The sequence below is a fragment of the Coregonus clupeaformis genome, chromosome 9 (assembly GCF_020615455.1).
Source record: "Coregonus clupeaformis isolate EN_2021a chromosome 9, ASM2061545v1, whole genome shotgun sequence".
NCBI classification, from domain to species: Eukaryota; Metazoa; Chordata; class Actinopteri; order Salmoniformes; family Salmonidae; genus Coregonus; species Coregonus clupeaformis.
The window spans coordinates 36890539-36908766 of NC_059200.1; the positions used below are offsets into that span (position 1 = coordinate 36890539).

At 44.0% G+C, this 18228-nt stretch overlaps 1 protein-coding gene across 5 annotated transcripts in view; it reads left to right on the forward strand.

Annotated features, from left to right (window-relative positions):
* Positions 1–18228, forward strand: part of LOC121573909 (CAP-Gly domain-containing linker protein 2-like) — a 92719-nt gene that overhangs the window by 36971 nt on the left and 37520 nt on the right. For all 5 annotated transcript variants that reach the window (XM_041886308.2, XM_041886311.2, XM_041886310.2 and 2 more), the window contains exon 4: positions 10492–10616. In XM_041886308.2, coding sequence (XP_041742242.2) covers positions 10492–10616 — 125 coding nt within the window. The remainder of the gene's footprint in view (positions 1–10491; positions 10617–18228) is intronic.

Genomic DNA, 18228 nt, shown 5'->3' on the forward strand with positions numbered 1-18228 from the left:
GAAGCCAATGGTCCAAAAACATTCCACATAGTTAATAACTTTTGCAGTATGGTGACATGCTGTAAAAGGTCACCGAACTGAGTGTGCACTTTGGTTTTTTAGGGAGTCCAGTTCATTTTCTTCACCTGAGCACAATCAAGAGCAGAAAGAGAGAAGCAGGAATGTCACGTCTCAATTTGGGTTAGAGAATGTCATTTGCAAACAACTTTAATAGATAGCACACGTGAGAGTTTGGGACGTGCGTTATTGACATGGGTTATTGCACACATGAGATTTCACAATTATTGAACACAGCACTCGTGAATAGGTTGGCACAGCAAAGGTACAGTGAGGGAAAAAAGTATTTGATACCCTGCTGATTTTGTACGTTTGTCCACTGACAAAGACATGATCAGTCTATAATTTTAATGGTAGGTTTATTTGAACAGTGAGAGACAGAATAACAACAACAAATGAATAACATGTCAAAAATGTTATGAATTGATTTGCATTTTAATGAGGGAAATAAGTATTTGACCCCTCTGCAAAACATGACTTAGTACTTGGTGGCAAAACCCTTTTTGGCAATCACAGAGGTCAGACGTTTCTTGTAGTTGGCCACCAGGTTTGCACACATCTCAGGAGGGATCTTGTCCCACTCCTCTTTGCAGATCTTCTCCAAGTCATTAAGGTTTCGAGGCTGACGTTTAGCAACTCGAACCTTCAGCTCCCTCCAGAGATTTTCTATGGGATTAAGGTCTGGAGACTGGCTAGGCCACTCCAGGACCTTAATGTGCTTCTTCTTGAGCCACTCCTTTGTTGCCTTGGCCGTGTGTTTTGGGTCATTGTCATGCTGGAATACCCATCCACGACCCATTTTCAATGCCCTGGCTGAGGGAAGGAGGTTCTCACCCAAGATTTGACGGTACATGGCCCCGTCCATCGTCCCTTTGATGCGGTGAAGTTGTCCTGTCCCCTTAGCAGAAAAACACCCCCAAAGCATAATGTTTCCACCTCCATGTTTGACGGTGGGGATGGTGTTCTTGGGGTCATAGGCAGCATTCCTCCTCCTCCAAACACGGCGAGTTGAGTTGATGCCAAAGAGCTCGATTTTGGTCTCATCTGACCACAACACTTTCACCCAGTTCTCCTCTGAATCATTCAGATGTTCATTGGCAAACTTCAGACAGGCCTGTATATGTGCTTTCTTGAGCAGGGGGACCTTGCGGGCACTGCAGGATTTCAGTCCTTCACGGCGTAGTGTGTTACCAATTGTTTTCTTGCAATCATTGCAACTCCACGAGGTGAGATCTTGCATGGAGCCCCAGGGCGAGGGAGATTGACAGTTCTTTTGTGTTTCTTCCATTTGCGAATAATCGCACCAACTGTTGTCACCTTCTCACCAAGCTGCTTGGCGATGGTCTTGTAGCCCATTCCAGCCTTGTGTAGGTCTACAATCTTGTCCCTGACATCCTTGGAGAGCTCTTTGGTCTTGGCCATGGTGGAGAGTTTGGAATCTGATTGATTGATTGCTTCTGTGGACAGGTGTATTTTATACAGGTAACAAGCTGAGATTAGGAGCACTCCCTTTAAGAGTGTGCTCCTAATCTCAGCTCGTTACCTGTATAAAAGACACCTGGGAGCCAGAAATCTTTCTGATTGAGAGGGGGTCAAATACTTATTTCCCTCATTAAAATGCTAACAAATTTATAAAATTTAAGCGTTTTTCTGGATTTTTTTGTTGTTATTCTGTCTCTCACTGTTCAAATAAACCTACCATTAAAATTATAGACTGATAATTTCTTTGTCAGTGGGCAAACGTACAAAATCAGCAGGGGATCAAATACTTTTTTCCCTCACTGTATTTCAAAACATGTGAACGCAGCAAACGTGAGAGCAAAAAACTGCTATTAGCACGCTACTCATAAAAAAAAATATATATATATATTAGCCATAATAATACTAATGCTCATTTAAACGAAGATAATGAATAATTTCCATCTACATCATTTAGTAGACACTCTTATCCAGAGCAACTTACATATTGGTCCCCCGTGGGAATCAAACTCACAACCCTGCCGTTGAAAGCGCCATGCTTTACCAACTGAGCCACACGGGACCATAATAAAGAAGGTTTCTTACAAGTGTATGGTTAAGCATGTTTTTAATCTGCGAGAGACGCGCTACCCCTGGTGGAAAGCGAATGTATGGCACACAATGAGTTGCATAATGCATGCTGTACGTTACGTCGTGACACGTCACGATGTAACGTACAGCGTCAGAGGGGTCAGTGTTTTCATATTTTCTCGAATACTATTGGTCCATTACCATGTCAATCAACGCTTGAATAGAAACGTTGCTAACACCCCGGATTTTGATGCTAACACAGTCGCTACAGTCCCATTAGTTTTCATTGCAGCCTCGTTTGAATGCCGCGGCTACGCACATTGTGTACAGAACACCGTTAGGTAGCAGTAGCCTACTAAAAATCTCAAAAGTTGTAGACTTTATTCTCAAAATTAAATTTTGATTTTATTCTGGAAATATTGCGACTATTCACCTAATTTAATTTGGACTTTATTCTCTAAATTTCAACTCTCTCAAAGTATTTCGAAGTACTATCCATGCAAAAAAGAAAACACGCATCACCGTTTATTTTTTCCCTTCACTTGGCCCTAATACTCTTCTGTAATACAGTGATTCTGTGCAAAATAACCCGTAAATAACATTTAACCATCTCTATTAATTCTGTTTTATTGATAACAATATCTAAGTTATATATTTTTTGCATGCAAGGCAAACTAACTGACTCATAGGACTGTTCTTACACATCCTCAATATGATGTCTTAAGAGAGCCTAAGGGCTACAATTCATATCACCTTGGACTATAAGATACAGTGTCTGTCTAACCTCCATTTGAAATCATAGACAAAGATATCACAGCCTAATGCCCTGGTGTAGCTCTCTGTGTCTTGGCATTAAAGCTGAGTAGTTCTGAGTCACATCTCAGGCCAACTTCCAGATAAGCTGGAAGTTAGAGAGGCAGTAGCCAAGAGGAGGCTTACAGTATGTTGCTGACTCGCTGTCTCTCCACTGCTGGCAGGCACTCTCAGGCTTTAATCTGTGAATCCTTGTGCAGTCATCTATCCATCCAACTGGCATCACAAGCAGCCCACTACTGTGTTTTGCCTCGTGGCTTTCACACTTTGCTTCACAGTTTTCCATCACAGTTTTCACGTTCCCGGCCGGTGGAAATGGACGGGTTAGTGATGGAAGTTCTGAATGGCAGGGAACACTCAGATAACAGCAAACCAGCGAGGTCTCCTATTTTGACAACCGAGGTCCATGTCTTCTCCTTATGTTTTGACAAGCTAGGTTGTGGTCTGTTTCATGCAGTATGTTTTCCTTGGTGTGAAAGCTGTTTTGGTCGTGGTGTGTCATGCTGTGCAGGTTTAAGTAAACAACGTGAGTTAGGAAGAGAGGACTGGACGTTCTTTGGCAGTGTTTTTGTTATCTCTATGTAGATTCACGGGTGATGAATGTGTCTGTCTGCCACGTCAAGCTGGAGCTTTTCTTCTCAGAGGAAGTGAGAATGTTCCAGTGACTCATATTTCACGTACAAATGTGCACCATATGTGGATGTGAAGGAGTCTCAGTCATCAGAGATATTTGACCTGTTTTGACCTGGTTGCAGCGGAGGGTGCAGAGCTGGTGGCCGGGGTAGTGGTAGCCAGGTGGAAAGCATGGCCAGCCGTAGCAAAATGCCTGTTGAAATTCTCGATAATTGTAGATTTATCGGTGGTGACAGTGTTTCCTAGCTTCAGTGCAGTGGGCAGTTGGGAGGAGGTGCTCTTATTTTCCATGGACTTTACAGTGTCCCAAAACTTTTTGGAGTTAGTGCTACAGGATGCAAATTTCTGTTTGAAAAAGCTAGCCTTTGCTTTCCTATCTGATTGTGTATATTGGTTCCTGACTTCCCTGAAAAGTTGCATATCGCGGGGGCTGTTCGATGCTAATGCAGTACGCCACAGGATGTTTTTGTGCTGGTCAAGGGCAGTCAAGTCTGAGGAGAACCAGGGGCTATATCTGTTCTTAGTTCAGAATTTTTTGAATGGGGCATGCTTATTTAAGATTGAGAGAAAAGCACAACAAGGCATCCTCTACTGACGGAATGAGGTCAATATCCATCCAGGATACCCGGGCCAGGTCATTTAGAAAAGCCTGCTCGCTAAAGTGTTTTAGGGAGCGTTTGACAGTGATGAGGGGTGGTCGTTTGACCGCGAACCCATTACGGACGCAGGCAATAAGGCAGTGATCGCTGAGATCCTGGTTGAAGACAGCAGAGGTGTATTTAGAGGGTAAATTTGTCAGGATGATATCTATGAGGGTGCCCATGTTTACAGATTTAAGGTTGTACCTGGTAGGTTCATTGATAATTTGTGTGAGATTGAGGGCATGTAGTTTAGATTGTAGGTTGGCCGGGGTGTTAAGCATATACAGTGGGGAGAACAAGTATTTGATACACTGCTGATTTTGCAGGTTTTCCTACTTACAAAGCATGTAGAGGTCTGTAATTTTTATCATAGGTACACTTCAACTGTGAGAGACAGAATCTAAAACAAAAATCCAGAAAATCACATTGTATGATTTTTAAGTAATTAATTTGCATTTTATTGCATGACATCAGTATTTGATCACCTACCAACCAGTAAGAATTCCGGCTCTCACAGACCTGTTAGTTTTTCTTTAAGAAGCCCTCCTGTTCTCCACTCATTACCTGTAATAACTGCACCTGTTTGAACTTGTTACCTGTATAAAATACACTTGTCCACACACTCAATCAAACAGACTCCAACCTCTCCACAATGGCCAAGACCAGAGAGCTGTGTAAGGACATCAGGGATAAAATAGTAGACCTGCACAAGGCTGGGATGGCCTACAGGACAATAGGCAAGCAGCTTGATGAGAAGGTAACAACTGTTGGCGCAATTATGAGAAAATTGAAGAAGTTCAAGATGACGGTCAATCACCCTCGGTCTGGGGCTCCATGCAAGATCTCACCTCGTGGGGCATCAATGATCATGAGGAAGGTGAGGGATTAGCCCAGAACTACACGGCAGGACCTGGTCAATGACCTGAAGAGAGCTGGGACCACAGTCTCAAAGAAAACCATTAGTAACACACTACGCCATCATGGATTAAAATCCTGCAGCGCACGCAAGGTCCCCCTGCTCAAGCCAGCGCATGTCCAGGCCCGTCTGAAGCTTGCCAATGACCATCTGGATGATCCAGAGGAGGAATGGGAGAAGGTCATGTGGTCTGATGAGACAAAAATAGAACTTTTTGGTCTAAAATCCACTCGCCGTGTTTGGAAGAAGAAGAAGGATGAGTACAACCCCAAGAACACCATCCCAACCGTGAAGCATGGAGGTGGAAACATCATTCTTTGGGGATGCTTTTCTGCAAAGGGGACAGGACGACTGCACCGTATTGAGGGGAGGATGGATGGGGCCATGTATCGCGAGTTCTTGGCCAACAACCTCCTTCCCTTAGTAAGAGCATTGAAGATGGGTCGTGGCTGGGTCTTCCAGCATGACAACGACCCGAAACACACAGCCAGGGCAACTAAGGAGTGGCTCCGTAAGAAGCATCTCAAGGTCCTGGAGTGGCCTAGCCAGTCTCCAGACCTGAACCCAATAGAAAATCTTTGGAGGGAGCTGAAAGTCCGTATTGCCCAGTGACAGCCCCGAAACCTGAAGGATCTGGAGAAGGTCTGTATGGAGGAGTGGGCCAAAATCCCTGCTGCAGTGTGTGCAAACCTGGTCAAGACCTACAGGAAACATATGATCTCTGTAATTTCAAACAAAGGTTTCTGTACCAAATATTAAGTTCTGCTTTTCTGATGTATCAAATACTTATGTCATCCAATAAAATGCAAATTAATTACTTAAAAATCATACAATGTGATTTTCTGGATTTTTGTTTTAGATTCCGTCTCTCACAGTTGAAGTGTACCTATGGTAAAAATTACAGACCTCTACATGCTTTGTAAGTAGGAAAACCTGCAAAATCGGCAGTGTATCAAATACTTGTTCTCCCCACTGTACCAGTTTAGGTCACCAAGCAGTATGAACTCTGAGGATAGATGGGGGGCAATCAGTTCACATATGGTGTCCAGGGCACAGCTCGGGGCTGAGGGGGGTCTGTAGCAAGCGGCAACAGTGAGAGACTTATTTCTGGAAAGGTGGATTTTTAGAAGTAGGAGCTCAAACTGTTTGGGCACAGACCTGGATAGTACGATAGAGCTCTGCAGGCTATCTCTACAGTAGATTGCAACCCCACCCCCTTTGGCAGTTTTATCGAGATGGAAAATGTTGTAGTTGGGGATGGACATTCATGAATTTTTGGTGGCCTTCCTAATGCAGGATTCAGACACTGCTAGAACATCAGGGTTGGCGGAGTGTGCTAACGCAGTGAATAACTCAAACTTAGGGAGCGGGCCGGGGCTAGCAGATGGATCTTCGTGGTCGACGTCGTAACGGGAAGCCTGTTGAAACCACATCAGACGATTTCGTCGGCAGACCAGTCGTGTTGGATCGGCTGGGCTCCGTGTCAACACTAGGAGGTCCCGTCCGGTTGACAGAGAGGTAGATAGCCGGGAGATGGGCCTGGCTCGAGGCTTGTGGAGCAATAACATCTCAGTCTTTTGTTATCTGCCTTTGTGTTGCCATCATACCATTTAGAAAAATGGAATCAATATGGCTGTCTGTGAAAGAACAGGGGAGTCCTTTGGGGGATTGAAAAGAGAGTGAAAGCAATACCAGGTTTTGTCATCAGATGAATTTAGACTGAATTTCATTGTTCTGCTCCTTGCAGTGCTTTGAGTAAGAGATGCACGATGGCATGGATGATGTCATTGTTTGGCCTCTAGGATGATGACCATGATGACATAATTTGTGTGTTCAACCTGTTTATTTAAAAAATCCTGTATATTTCTTGTTTATGTGGAAAGAGATATGATATTGAATCGATCATTAAGAATCTGTATTTATATTGGTTTATTTGTTTATTTTGGTTTAGTGAAGATCAAAGAAAGGTTATTTCACTCATTGGCGATTGGCCAGTTGTTTGTTAGGTTATTGTTTTGGGGTTGGGCGGATGATTTGAACATTTTAATCAGTTGTTGATTATAGATTACATGGCAACGAAAGTAATTAGTAACATAATACATTGGATTACTCTATTATTACTCTTAAATTAGTAATAATAATAATCTGATTACATTTGGATTACTTCCATTTCTATCACCCGTATTTTTTTAATGAAAAACGTGCCACTAATATTCAATAGAGTAACAAAGAAACACAATATCAAGTCATCTAAAGCTCTTTCAATGTTTCAGTTTTTTCTATTAATAATCAACAGTTAACATACAGATGTATGATCTTAATTTGATCACACTTTTGTTGCTGAGAATTTTCCTGCACAGCAGGAAATGCAAACTTGTAGTGTATTCAAGGTTTAAAAAGGCTTCTAAAGTTTGTAATTTCCACTTTAAAATGTCAGTCTTGATTTGCCCTAACAAGAAATGTTTCAACCCCTACAGAAAATGTCCATTAATTATAATTCACATAATATTTCACATTTCATGTTGCTGCAGGATTATTTTCCTGCTGTAGCAAACTGGCTCAAATTAAGATCCTAAATATGTATGTGTTAACAGTGGGTTTACATTAAATACACAGAAATGTATAAAAAAATAAAAAAATAAAAAAAATTAAAAAAAAGAATATATTGATGCACAATTTTTTTTCCCACTGTTACAGACAGAGGTGGTATCAGCTCTACCTGTGTTTTTCCACAGTTAGAGTGGATTTACTTCTAGCCAACTCGGGCTACGTAAGTACCGTTGCTTAAACACTACCAGTCAAAAGTTTGGACACACCTACTCATTCAAGGGTTTTTCTTTATTTTTACTATGTTTTACATTGTAGAACATTAGTGAAGACATCAAAGCCATGAAATAACACATATGGAATCATGTAGTAACCAAAAAAGTGTTAAACAAATCAAAATATATTTTATATTTGAGATTCTTCAAATAGCCACCCTTTGCCTTGATGACAGTTTTGCACACTCTTGGCATTCTCTCAACCAGCTTCACCTGGAATGCTTTTCCAACAGTCTTGAAGGAGTTCCCACATATGCTAAGCACTTGTTGGCTGCTTTTCCTTCACTTTGTGGTCCGACTCATCCCAAACCATCTCAATTGGGTTGAGGTCGGGGGATTGTGGAGGCCAGGTCATCTGATGCAGCACTCCAACACTCTCCTTCTTGGTAAAATACCCCTTACACAGCCTGGAGGTGTGTTGGGTCATTGTCCTTTTGAGAAACAATTGATAGTCCCACTAACCCCAAACTAGATGGGATGGCGTATCGCTGTAGAATGTTGTGGTAGCCATGCTGGTTAAGTGTGCCTTGAATTCTAAATAAATCACAGACAGTGTCACCAGCAAAGCACACCCACACCATAACACCTCCTCCATGCTTTACGGTGAGAAATACACATGCGGAGATCATCCGTTCACCCACACCACGTCTCACAAAGACACGGCGGTTGGAACCAAAAATCTCACACTTGGACCCCAGACCAAAGGACACATTTCCACCGGTCTAATGTCCATTGCTCGTGTTTCTTGGCCCAAGCAGGTCTCTTCTTATTCGTGTCCTTTAGTAGTGGTTTCTTTGCAGCAATTCGACTATGAAGGCCTGATTCACACAGTCCCCTCTGAACAGTTGATGTTGAGATGTGTCTGTTACTTGAACTCTGGGCTGTAATTTCTGAGGCTGGTAACTCTAATGAACTTATCCTCTGCAGCAGAGGTAACTCTGTGTCTTCCATTCCTGTGGTGGTTCTCATGAGAGATTGCACTTGAAGAAACTTTCAAAGTTCTTGACATTTTCCGTGTTGACTGACCTTCATGTCTTAAAGTAATGATGGACTGTTGTTTCTCTTTGCTTATTTGAGCTGTCCTTGCCATAATATGGACTTGAACTTTTACCAAATAGGGCTATCTTCTGTATACACCCCCTACCTTGTCACAACACAACTGATTGTCTCAAACGCATTAAGAAGGAAAGAAATTCCACAAATTAACTTTTAAGAAGGCCCACCTGTTAATTGAAATGCATTCCAGGTGACTACCTCATGAAGCTGGTTGAGAGAATGCCAAGAGTGTGCAAAGCTGTCATGAAGACAAAGGGTGGCTATTTGAAGAATCTCAAATATAAAATATATTTTGATTTGTTTAACACTTTTTTGGTAACTACATGATTTCATATGTGTTATTTCATAGTTTTGATGTCTTCACTATTATTGTACAATGTAGAAAATAGTAAAAATAAAGAAAAACCCTGGAATGAGTAGGTGTGTCCAAACCTTTGACTGGTACTGTATGTGCATTTGAGTTCGGAGCACGCCAGATGCATGTTGGATGTGGTTGGGTCAGATTCTCCCGGAGAATCTGGTTTTCTCGTCGGTTCGGCCTCCTTTGACACTAGCGAATCACATGCCAATCATTAGTGGGGCATTCCCAAAGTATATTGTTGGTGCTGCTTGGGGACAGACAGCGTATCTCCGTATGAAGCGCTGTGCACAGTGCATTTATCTCATCAGCTGGTAATTGTTTTCTTATGACAGGTAAATTTGCTGCAGTATAGGTAGCCTATAGCCTACTGCATGCCATGATGATGATTGGAAAGTTGTATATACAGTATACCACGTCTGATTATCGTAGATATTTTGGGGGGTTTGGGAGTGGACACAATATTGTTGTTCTCATGGCATTCCAAAACACTGAGAATGGATCTCTGTATGCATCAGTCCACTGTTTGTAGACGATTGAACTTTAGATGTAGTAAGTTTCTTTATCATCAGTCTGTCTGATCGCACTAGCATAACCGGCTGTGACCTTTTCAGACGCAGAATGTAGGCCATATCAGCTTTTTCAGTCATGCACGATTACACATCAGCTCTGTCGCTCTGTTGTCAACTCCGATGTCTCCCCTTGCAACACCAAGATGCCTGTCTGATTTCACCCTTATGTGTCGACGTCCTTTAGTGTCACTATGGAATACAGTGTTAATGCATAACATCCCACTCCCACCTTCTAAAATGGTAACACTCCATTGTCACTGAAAGTAGCCCAATGGTTATGGTTACCATTTTTGGTATACAGTATATACATACCTTATTTTTCAACCTGTAAGAACATCTTTGCACAGTTGGAAAAGGATGTCACAAACTATATATTTTTCAAGTATACACAATTTGGGTGCGTCTGAAATGACATAAATACCAGGTGCCAAGAAACAAACGAGCAAAAAGAAAGACAACCTCACATCAACCTCAGTTGCAGTTTTTCTATATTTTCTCTTACTATGCAAGGTATTTTGGACATGATAATTACTAAGATGTTGCAGTTGTTCATCATGCTCCTTTGTCTTGCCAGGTGGGGGGCACTAAGACAGGAGTGGTGCGCTACGTGGGGGAGACTGACTTTGCCAAGGGCGAGTGGTGCGGCGTGGAGTTGGACGAGCCCCTGGGGAAGAATGACGGTGCAGTGGCTGGAACCAGGTATACACTGCCTGTCTGTCATCTCTCTCTCTCTCTCTCTCTTTCTCTCTCTCTCTCTCTCTGCCTCTGTGTGGCAGATCTAGCTGTAGGCCTAGTAGTGGCTTTAAAACATCTATCATGTGTGGTTTAGTGTCAGACAAGACAGCATCATTCTCTTTTTAGCTGCAATTCCACTATATGGTAAACGATTAGAGCTAGGCATTCCCCTCTGTAACACAATATTCAACTGAATTATTTCAAAAATTGTGGAAACATAAATAGCTGTGCAAACAGAATATGACTTCACTCTCCAGAATATGACTTCACTCTTCTACCTACAAAATGAATCCCAAAATCTCACATTTTGTTTTGAGATGGAAAGTAGCTGTGCTAACATATACTATCGGCAACATACTCTAGTTTCCTCCACTTTCATATTTGATTTATTGAAATATGCTTTTGAAAGGTTTTGTCACGATCGTCGGATACAGAGGACCAAGGCGCAGCGTGGAAGGTGAACATATTTATTAAATAATGATTACACGAACAAAAACAACAAATCGATACGTGACGTCCAAAGGTGCAAAACACAAACCTACACAGGAACAAGATCCCACAAACACTGTGGGAAAACTGGCTGCTTAAGTATGGTTCCCAATCAGAGACAACAAGCAACAGCTGATACACGTTGCCTCTGATTGAGAACCACACTGGCCAACATAGAACTACAAAACTAGAACGAAAAACAAATGAAAACTCACACCCTGGCTCAACATACTAGAGTCCCCAGAGCCAGGGCGTGACAGTACCCCCCCCCAAAGGCGCGGACTCCGGCCGCGCCAACCAAACACCACAGGGGAGGGACCGGGTGGGCACTCCGCCTTGGCGGCGGATCCGGCTCCGGGCATGATTCCCACTCCCTCTCCAACCCCCCAAAGTACCCCTGGTCCGGTCTGACCCTGCTGGCCGGAGCTGGACTGAACACCGGTGGAGCGGATTGCTCTAGCTCCGGCGTGGAGCAGCTGACCGGTGCCGGACCAGGCACCGGTGGAACAGTCACGGGCTGTGCCGGACTGACGACGCACACCACTGGCTTGGTGTGAGGAGCAGGAACAGGCCGAACCGGGCTGACGATGCGCACCATAGGCTTGGTGCGGGGAGCAGGAACAGGCCGGGCCGGGCTGACGATGCGCACCATAGGCTTGGTGCGTGGAGCAGGAACAGGCCGGGCCGGGCTGACGACGCGCACCACAGGCTCGATGCGAGGAACAGGAACAGGCCGGACCGTACTGGGGACACACACCACTGGCCCTACGCAGGGATCAGGAACGGGCCGGACCGGACTGGTAACACACCCCAGTACCTCTCGCCATGCCTCTACACTTTCCCTCTCCTCTGTGACCAGTGGCCCCCTTAATCTGGCGGCCTCCTCTGCAAACCCGCTGGACCGCTCTATCGCGGCCTCCTGCTGCCCCGTCGTCCACGGCGTGAGCCACCCCCTAAACATTTTCTGGGGGTCTCTCCTCCCCGTGGGCCAGGCCCAGTCGAGGTTGATGTCCTTTAGCGATACCTCTGGCGCTGGCTCCTGGACACGCTGCTTGGTCCAGTGTTGGTGGGATCTTCTGTCATGATCGTCGGATACAGAGGACCAAGGCGCAGCATGGAAGGTGAACATATTTATTAAATAATGATTACAAGAACAAAAACAACAAATCGATACGTGACGTCCAAAGGTGCAAAACACAAACCTACACAGGAACAAGATCCCACAAACACTGTGGGAAAACTGGCTGCTTAAGTATGGTTCCCAATCAGAGACAACAAGCAACAGCTGATACACGTTGCCTCTGATTGAGAACCACACTGGCCAACATAGAACTACAAAACTAGAACGAAAAACAAATGAAAACTCACACCCTGGCTCAACATACTAGAGTCCCCAGAGCCAGGGCGTGACAGGTTTATTTCACTCCTGCCGCGCCAACCAAACACCACAGGGGAGGGACCGGGTGGGCACTCCGCCTTGGCGGCGGATCCGGCTCCGGGCATGATTCCCACTCCCTCTCCAACCCCCCAAAGTACCCCTGGTCCGGTCTGACCCTGCTGGCCGGAGCTGGACTGAACACCGGTGGAGCGGATTGCTCTAGCTCCGGCGTGGAGCAGCTGACCGGTGCCGGACCAGGCACCGGTGGAACAGTCACGGGCTGTGCTGGACTGACGACGCACACCACTGGCTTGGTGTGGGGAGCAGGAACAGGCCGAACCGGGCTGACGATGCGCACCATAGGCTTGGTGCGTGGAGCAGGAACAGGCCGGGCCGGGCTGACGATGCGCACCATAGGCTTGGTGCGTGGAGCAGGAACAGGCCGGGCCGGGCTGACGACGCGCACCACAGGCTCGATGCGAGGAACAGGAACAGGCCGGACCGTACTGGGGACACACACCACTGGCCCTACGCAGGGATCAGGAACGGGCCGGACCGGACTGGTAACACACCCCAGTACCTCTCGCCGTGCCTCTACACTTTCCCTCTCCTCTGTGACCAGTGGCCCCCTTAATCTGGCGGCCTCCTCTGCAAACCCGCTGGACCGCTCTATCGCGGCCTCCTGCTGCCCCGTCGTCCACGGCGTGAGCCACCCCCTAAACATTTTCTGGGGGTCTCTCCTCCCCATGGGCCAGGCCCAGTCGAGGTTGATGTCCTTTAGCGATACCTCTGGCGCTGGCTCCTGGACACGCTGCTTGGTCCAGTGTTGGTGGGATCTTCTGTCACGATCGTCGGATACAGAGGACCAAGGCGCAGCGTGGAAGGTGAACATATTTATTAAATAATGATTACACGAACAAAAACAACAAATCGATACGTGACGTCCAAAGGTGCAAAACACAAACCTACACAGGAACAAGATCCCACAAACACTGTGGGAAAACTGGCTGCTTAAGTATGGTTCCCAATCAGAGACAACAAGCAACAGCTGATACACGTTGCCTCTGATTGAGAACCACACTGGCCAACATAGAACTACAAAACTAGAACGAAAAACAAATGAAAACTCACACCCTGGCTCAACATACTAGAGTCCCCAGAGCCAGGGCGTGACAGGTTTATTTCACCACTCTGAATGTTATTTCAAACCACCTAACCAAAAGCATGTTTTCCGCCTCTTAAAGTGATTGATTTATATTAAAATACCCTTTGATGTGAAGGAATGCTCGACAGCAACTAGCCATTACTTGCATCACATTTTATAGTACTATATTATTAATGACATAATACATACTAGAAAATTGATATAACTTTTCCACCATGCCACTAAAATGAATGTAATATAATGTTTCCCAATAGTCTTGAATGGCCAGTCTTAGTTCCTCATTGTCACCTTTCTCTCATAACCTCTGATATGAAAGGACTTGATTCCACTTGACATGATGGAACCTAGTAGTGGGCACCAATATCGATCATTCGATATTATATCGATATCGTTTTGATATCGATCTGAGCAAGGCATATCTTGATACCGGTTCATCCTTCCGGTTTACCTACCCTTTCCTAAAAGAGAGGAAAAAAGCAAACATGACTGTAACTGCATGCACAAAACCCTCTCAACTTAGCATAATTACATACTCAGTTACATAGGCAATACATTGAGACAACAGGAAATTCACCATGTATTTACGTCGCCGAGACATAGCATGGGAATCTTTTTCTAAGAGGGCCTCGGTCTAAAATAAAAAAATTGCTGTGAAACTCTCTCTAGCCGCTCCTTTGCAGACATTGGGATGCATAGGCATGATGTCCGATGTCAATTACTCAGTAATTATCCCTTCCTCCGATGTAGTAACCATGGCCCACTTCCTTGCTAGGTAGAAGCCAACATTTTTTTATAAAAATAGAGGTAATTTTACTCAAACCCTTTTAAAGGGTAGAAGACATAAGACTTTTAAATAATAATAAATAATTTGGTGGGTGCTTATATTTGTCCTATTTGTCCCAACTCCCCTTGAGACACCTTCGGAGAGTGGGGTCACAGCCAGGATTTTTAAGCCTTGAGACAATTGAGACATGGATTGTGTATGTGCGCCATTCAGAGGGTGAATGGGCAAGACAAAAGATTTAAGTGCCTTTGAACAGGGTATGGTAGTATGTGCCAGGCGCACCGGTTTGTGTCAAAAACTGCAACGCTGCTGGGTTTTTCACGATCAACAGTTTCCCGTGTGTATCAAGAATGGTCCACCACCCAAAGGACATCCATCCAACTTGACACAACTGTGGGAAGCATTGGAGTCAACATGGGCCACCACGACTTCAGGATTTTTGGAGTCGACTCCAACTCCTGTTGTTGGAGTTAAAAGTCGACTCTTGCTCGACTCCCAAAACACGCTAAAACGGCTGCGCACACACCACCTCATTATTGCAGAGTCCTAATAGGAAGACTAATTTTGGGTTCTAGGGAGGACTGGTATGAGCATGATACTGCCCATTTGCTTATCAATTTATAAAAGGCCTATTTTGTTTGTATATAGAAGGTGATGTGTAGGAACTAGAATATTTCAGTGATACTTCTGCTGTGCTCAGCCTTGACAGATCCTATGGGATGATGCGGCGCACTCTCTACGCCGATAAGCCTATTATTTGCTGTGTTATATAGCCCTATTTGGACGGGACTAGTATTACTAGGGAAGTTGGTTATGTAATTATTATCCAAGCATTTGCTTTATTCCAAAGGACGATTCGCACAGGACTGTAATTATATTTTTGTTTGTTTTATTAAATTGACTCTTATGACAGAAGCCTGGGGTGGAGGTTTTTATTCTAGGCGTGAAGATATTTCAACGTCATGTCTAGATGATAACAGGCTACACTGATAACTCATGCTTGGCTGCCAAATGTATAGGTGTCTCCATAATATTTAAATTGAGGAAGTGTGATCAGAATAATTATTTTAGCAATCCATGGTAGACGTCCCTCCTAATAAAAATGTCCCCCATCCTGATTATTTGAGTTGCAAAAAATGTTGGGTGTGGAACTCACCTTTCTGGTAATTTTTTTAAATAAATTGCTGAGGTGTACTCACTTCTGAGGACACAAGCTCAAATACATAGTACAAATATTATGAAAATATGAAAAATCATATATGATTTTTTCCCCCCTATTCAACAAAGTGGGGCAATAGGGCATGAAATGATTGAAATGCTGTCTAAATATAGTAACAATCAAAAAATAAATGACTTACTATAAGAATTCACATTTCTTATAACTGTAAAATAAATATGGGGGACTTAACATCTAAGAGGTTCACTCAGGCCCGGTCCTGGATGATATTCCGTCCTAGGTGAGAGAGAGAGCGAGAGCATAACTTAGTCACAGAGGATCATTAGCTTAAATCTTTTTGCTGGTGATTGTTTCAAATCCCAAGCGTGTAGGCCTATGCCTAGTTGGGAAGCCCACAATTTGGGCAGCATGCGTGGCAATAGGCCTAGCTGATAATTGAGTTGCAGTTGTCAGTGAAAAGCCTCTAAAATATGTGTGAAGGTTATGTGTCTTGAGTATAATACTTGTAAATGTTGAGACAGGAAGAAGGGGAGGGGGTGTGTGGCGAAGATATAGGCAGTGTCTCTCTCCAGAATGCATTCGCTCAGCTCTCCAGAATGCGCTCAGCTGTCTCCCGCCAATTCATGTGCATTCATTGTTTTATTATGTGAATTGTTTGCACTTTGATCGTTTAGTTTTATCAATTCCCCATTACATACTGTATGTCACCAGTAGTACATTTACCGTTAATCCCTGTCATTTGGTTACATTTGGTCCATTAATGCATGTATTAATTACAGTCATTTACCATTCTCATTCAGAGTTCACAACCTGCTACACTTGTGAGAAACATAATTTATTAGTTAGGTACATTTTTTTATTGTATTTTGTTTGAACCGCTCCATGTGAGCAATGAGTATGTGTCTGGTTTCTCTGTCCTGTTAATGTTGACGGAACCCGCATGCCTGAGCACACATAGAAGTACCTGGCCTGCTGCTCACAAATGTAGGAAAGTGCCCAATTGGGGATCTCTGATTTCTGATTGTATTAACTCACCACCACAGTCAACGAAGTCAGTTTTTTTAAACATCCATTGCAAATGATAGCTTAATAGGCTAGTTCTTCACAGTATTGGAAAATCTTTCCAACACTTCCCATTTTTACATTTACATTTGAGTCATTTAGCAGACACTCTTATCCAGAGCGACTTACATTTAGTGCATTAATCTTAATCTTACTTAGTTGACAATGGAAGTTATAGGCCTACTGATGCATTAGCCTATCTCTGAGTTCCTTACGCTCATTTCTTTAGCCGCCAATGGCTCACGGTGTATCAATGTGTCCATATGGCAGAGGCTAGTGTTCGGAGTGGACTTCTAGTCCGACTCAAGAGGCATGCACACCATCCACCACTTCCGAGTATATTAATCGCTAATGTTTAGTCTCTGGACAATAAAGTAGACAAGCTCAGGGCGAGGATCTCCTTCCAGAGAGACATCAGGGACTGTAACATACTCTGTTTCACGGAATCATGGCTTTCTCCGGATATACTGTCCCCGTCCATACAGTCAGCTGTGTTCTCAGGACATCGCGCAGACAGGAATAAAGAACTCTCCAGGAAGAAGAAAGGCGGTAGTGTATATTTTATGATTAACTACTCATGGTGTGATAGTGATAACGTACAGAAACTCAAGTGTTTTTTTCACCCGACCTAGAATACCTCACAATCAAATGCCGACCGTATTACCTCCCAAGTAGCCTCTGAGAATAACATTGACATATACATGGACACTGAGTGACTGAGTTTGTCAGGAAGTGTATAGGGGATGTTGTTCCCACTGTGACTATTAAAACCTACCCAAACCAAAAACCGTGGATAGATGGCAGCATTTGCGCAAAACTGAAAGCGCGAACCACCGCATTTAACTATGGCAAGGTGACTGGGAATATGTGACCGACCAGCTCGATTCGGTCTTATGTAGCAAAATTCATAGCGTTCAGAGTGCACACTGGACGCTCTGGCCGAGGAGTAGGGTTGATCCGAGCGTTCTGACCTAAAAACAGCAGTCAAGCACCCAAGCTAACTGGCTAACGTTGGCTAGCTTGCTAGCTACTTCCAGACACAAATGAGAGAACACCTCACTCTGACCATTTTACTCGCCCTAGCAGAGCTGGTTAGGCTGTTCTTATGTTATCCAGAGTGTTAGTGACCGTAACTGTGCTGCTGGCAACAATTTAATTATGTTTTTTTGCCAACGTTTACTGACACCGGCCATATTCAACGGGTGTTGAGTGTTCGTAAATTCGTCAGTTATTCTGTGCTCTGGCACACTCAGACGAGAGCTTCGTCTATTGACAATTGTCGCAGTGACAGCATGAACATTCTATTGAAATGGTTACTTGCATAGTGGAGTCTTTTGTTTAGACATGTAACTAGCTAAACAATTAACCATAATCCCAACTCATAACGTTACCACCCTGCATGAATCTGCAGGTAGCTAAGCAACCAGGTTCAATGTTAGCTAGCTAGCTAACATTAGGCTATAACTAGCAATGCAAATGGCTCTGAGATACAAATAATATTACTACACAGATCATACAACG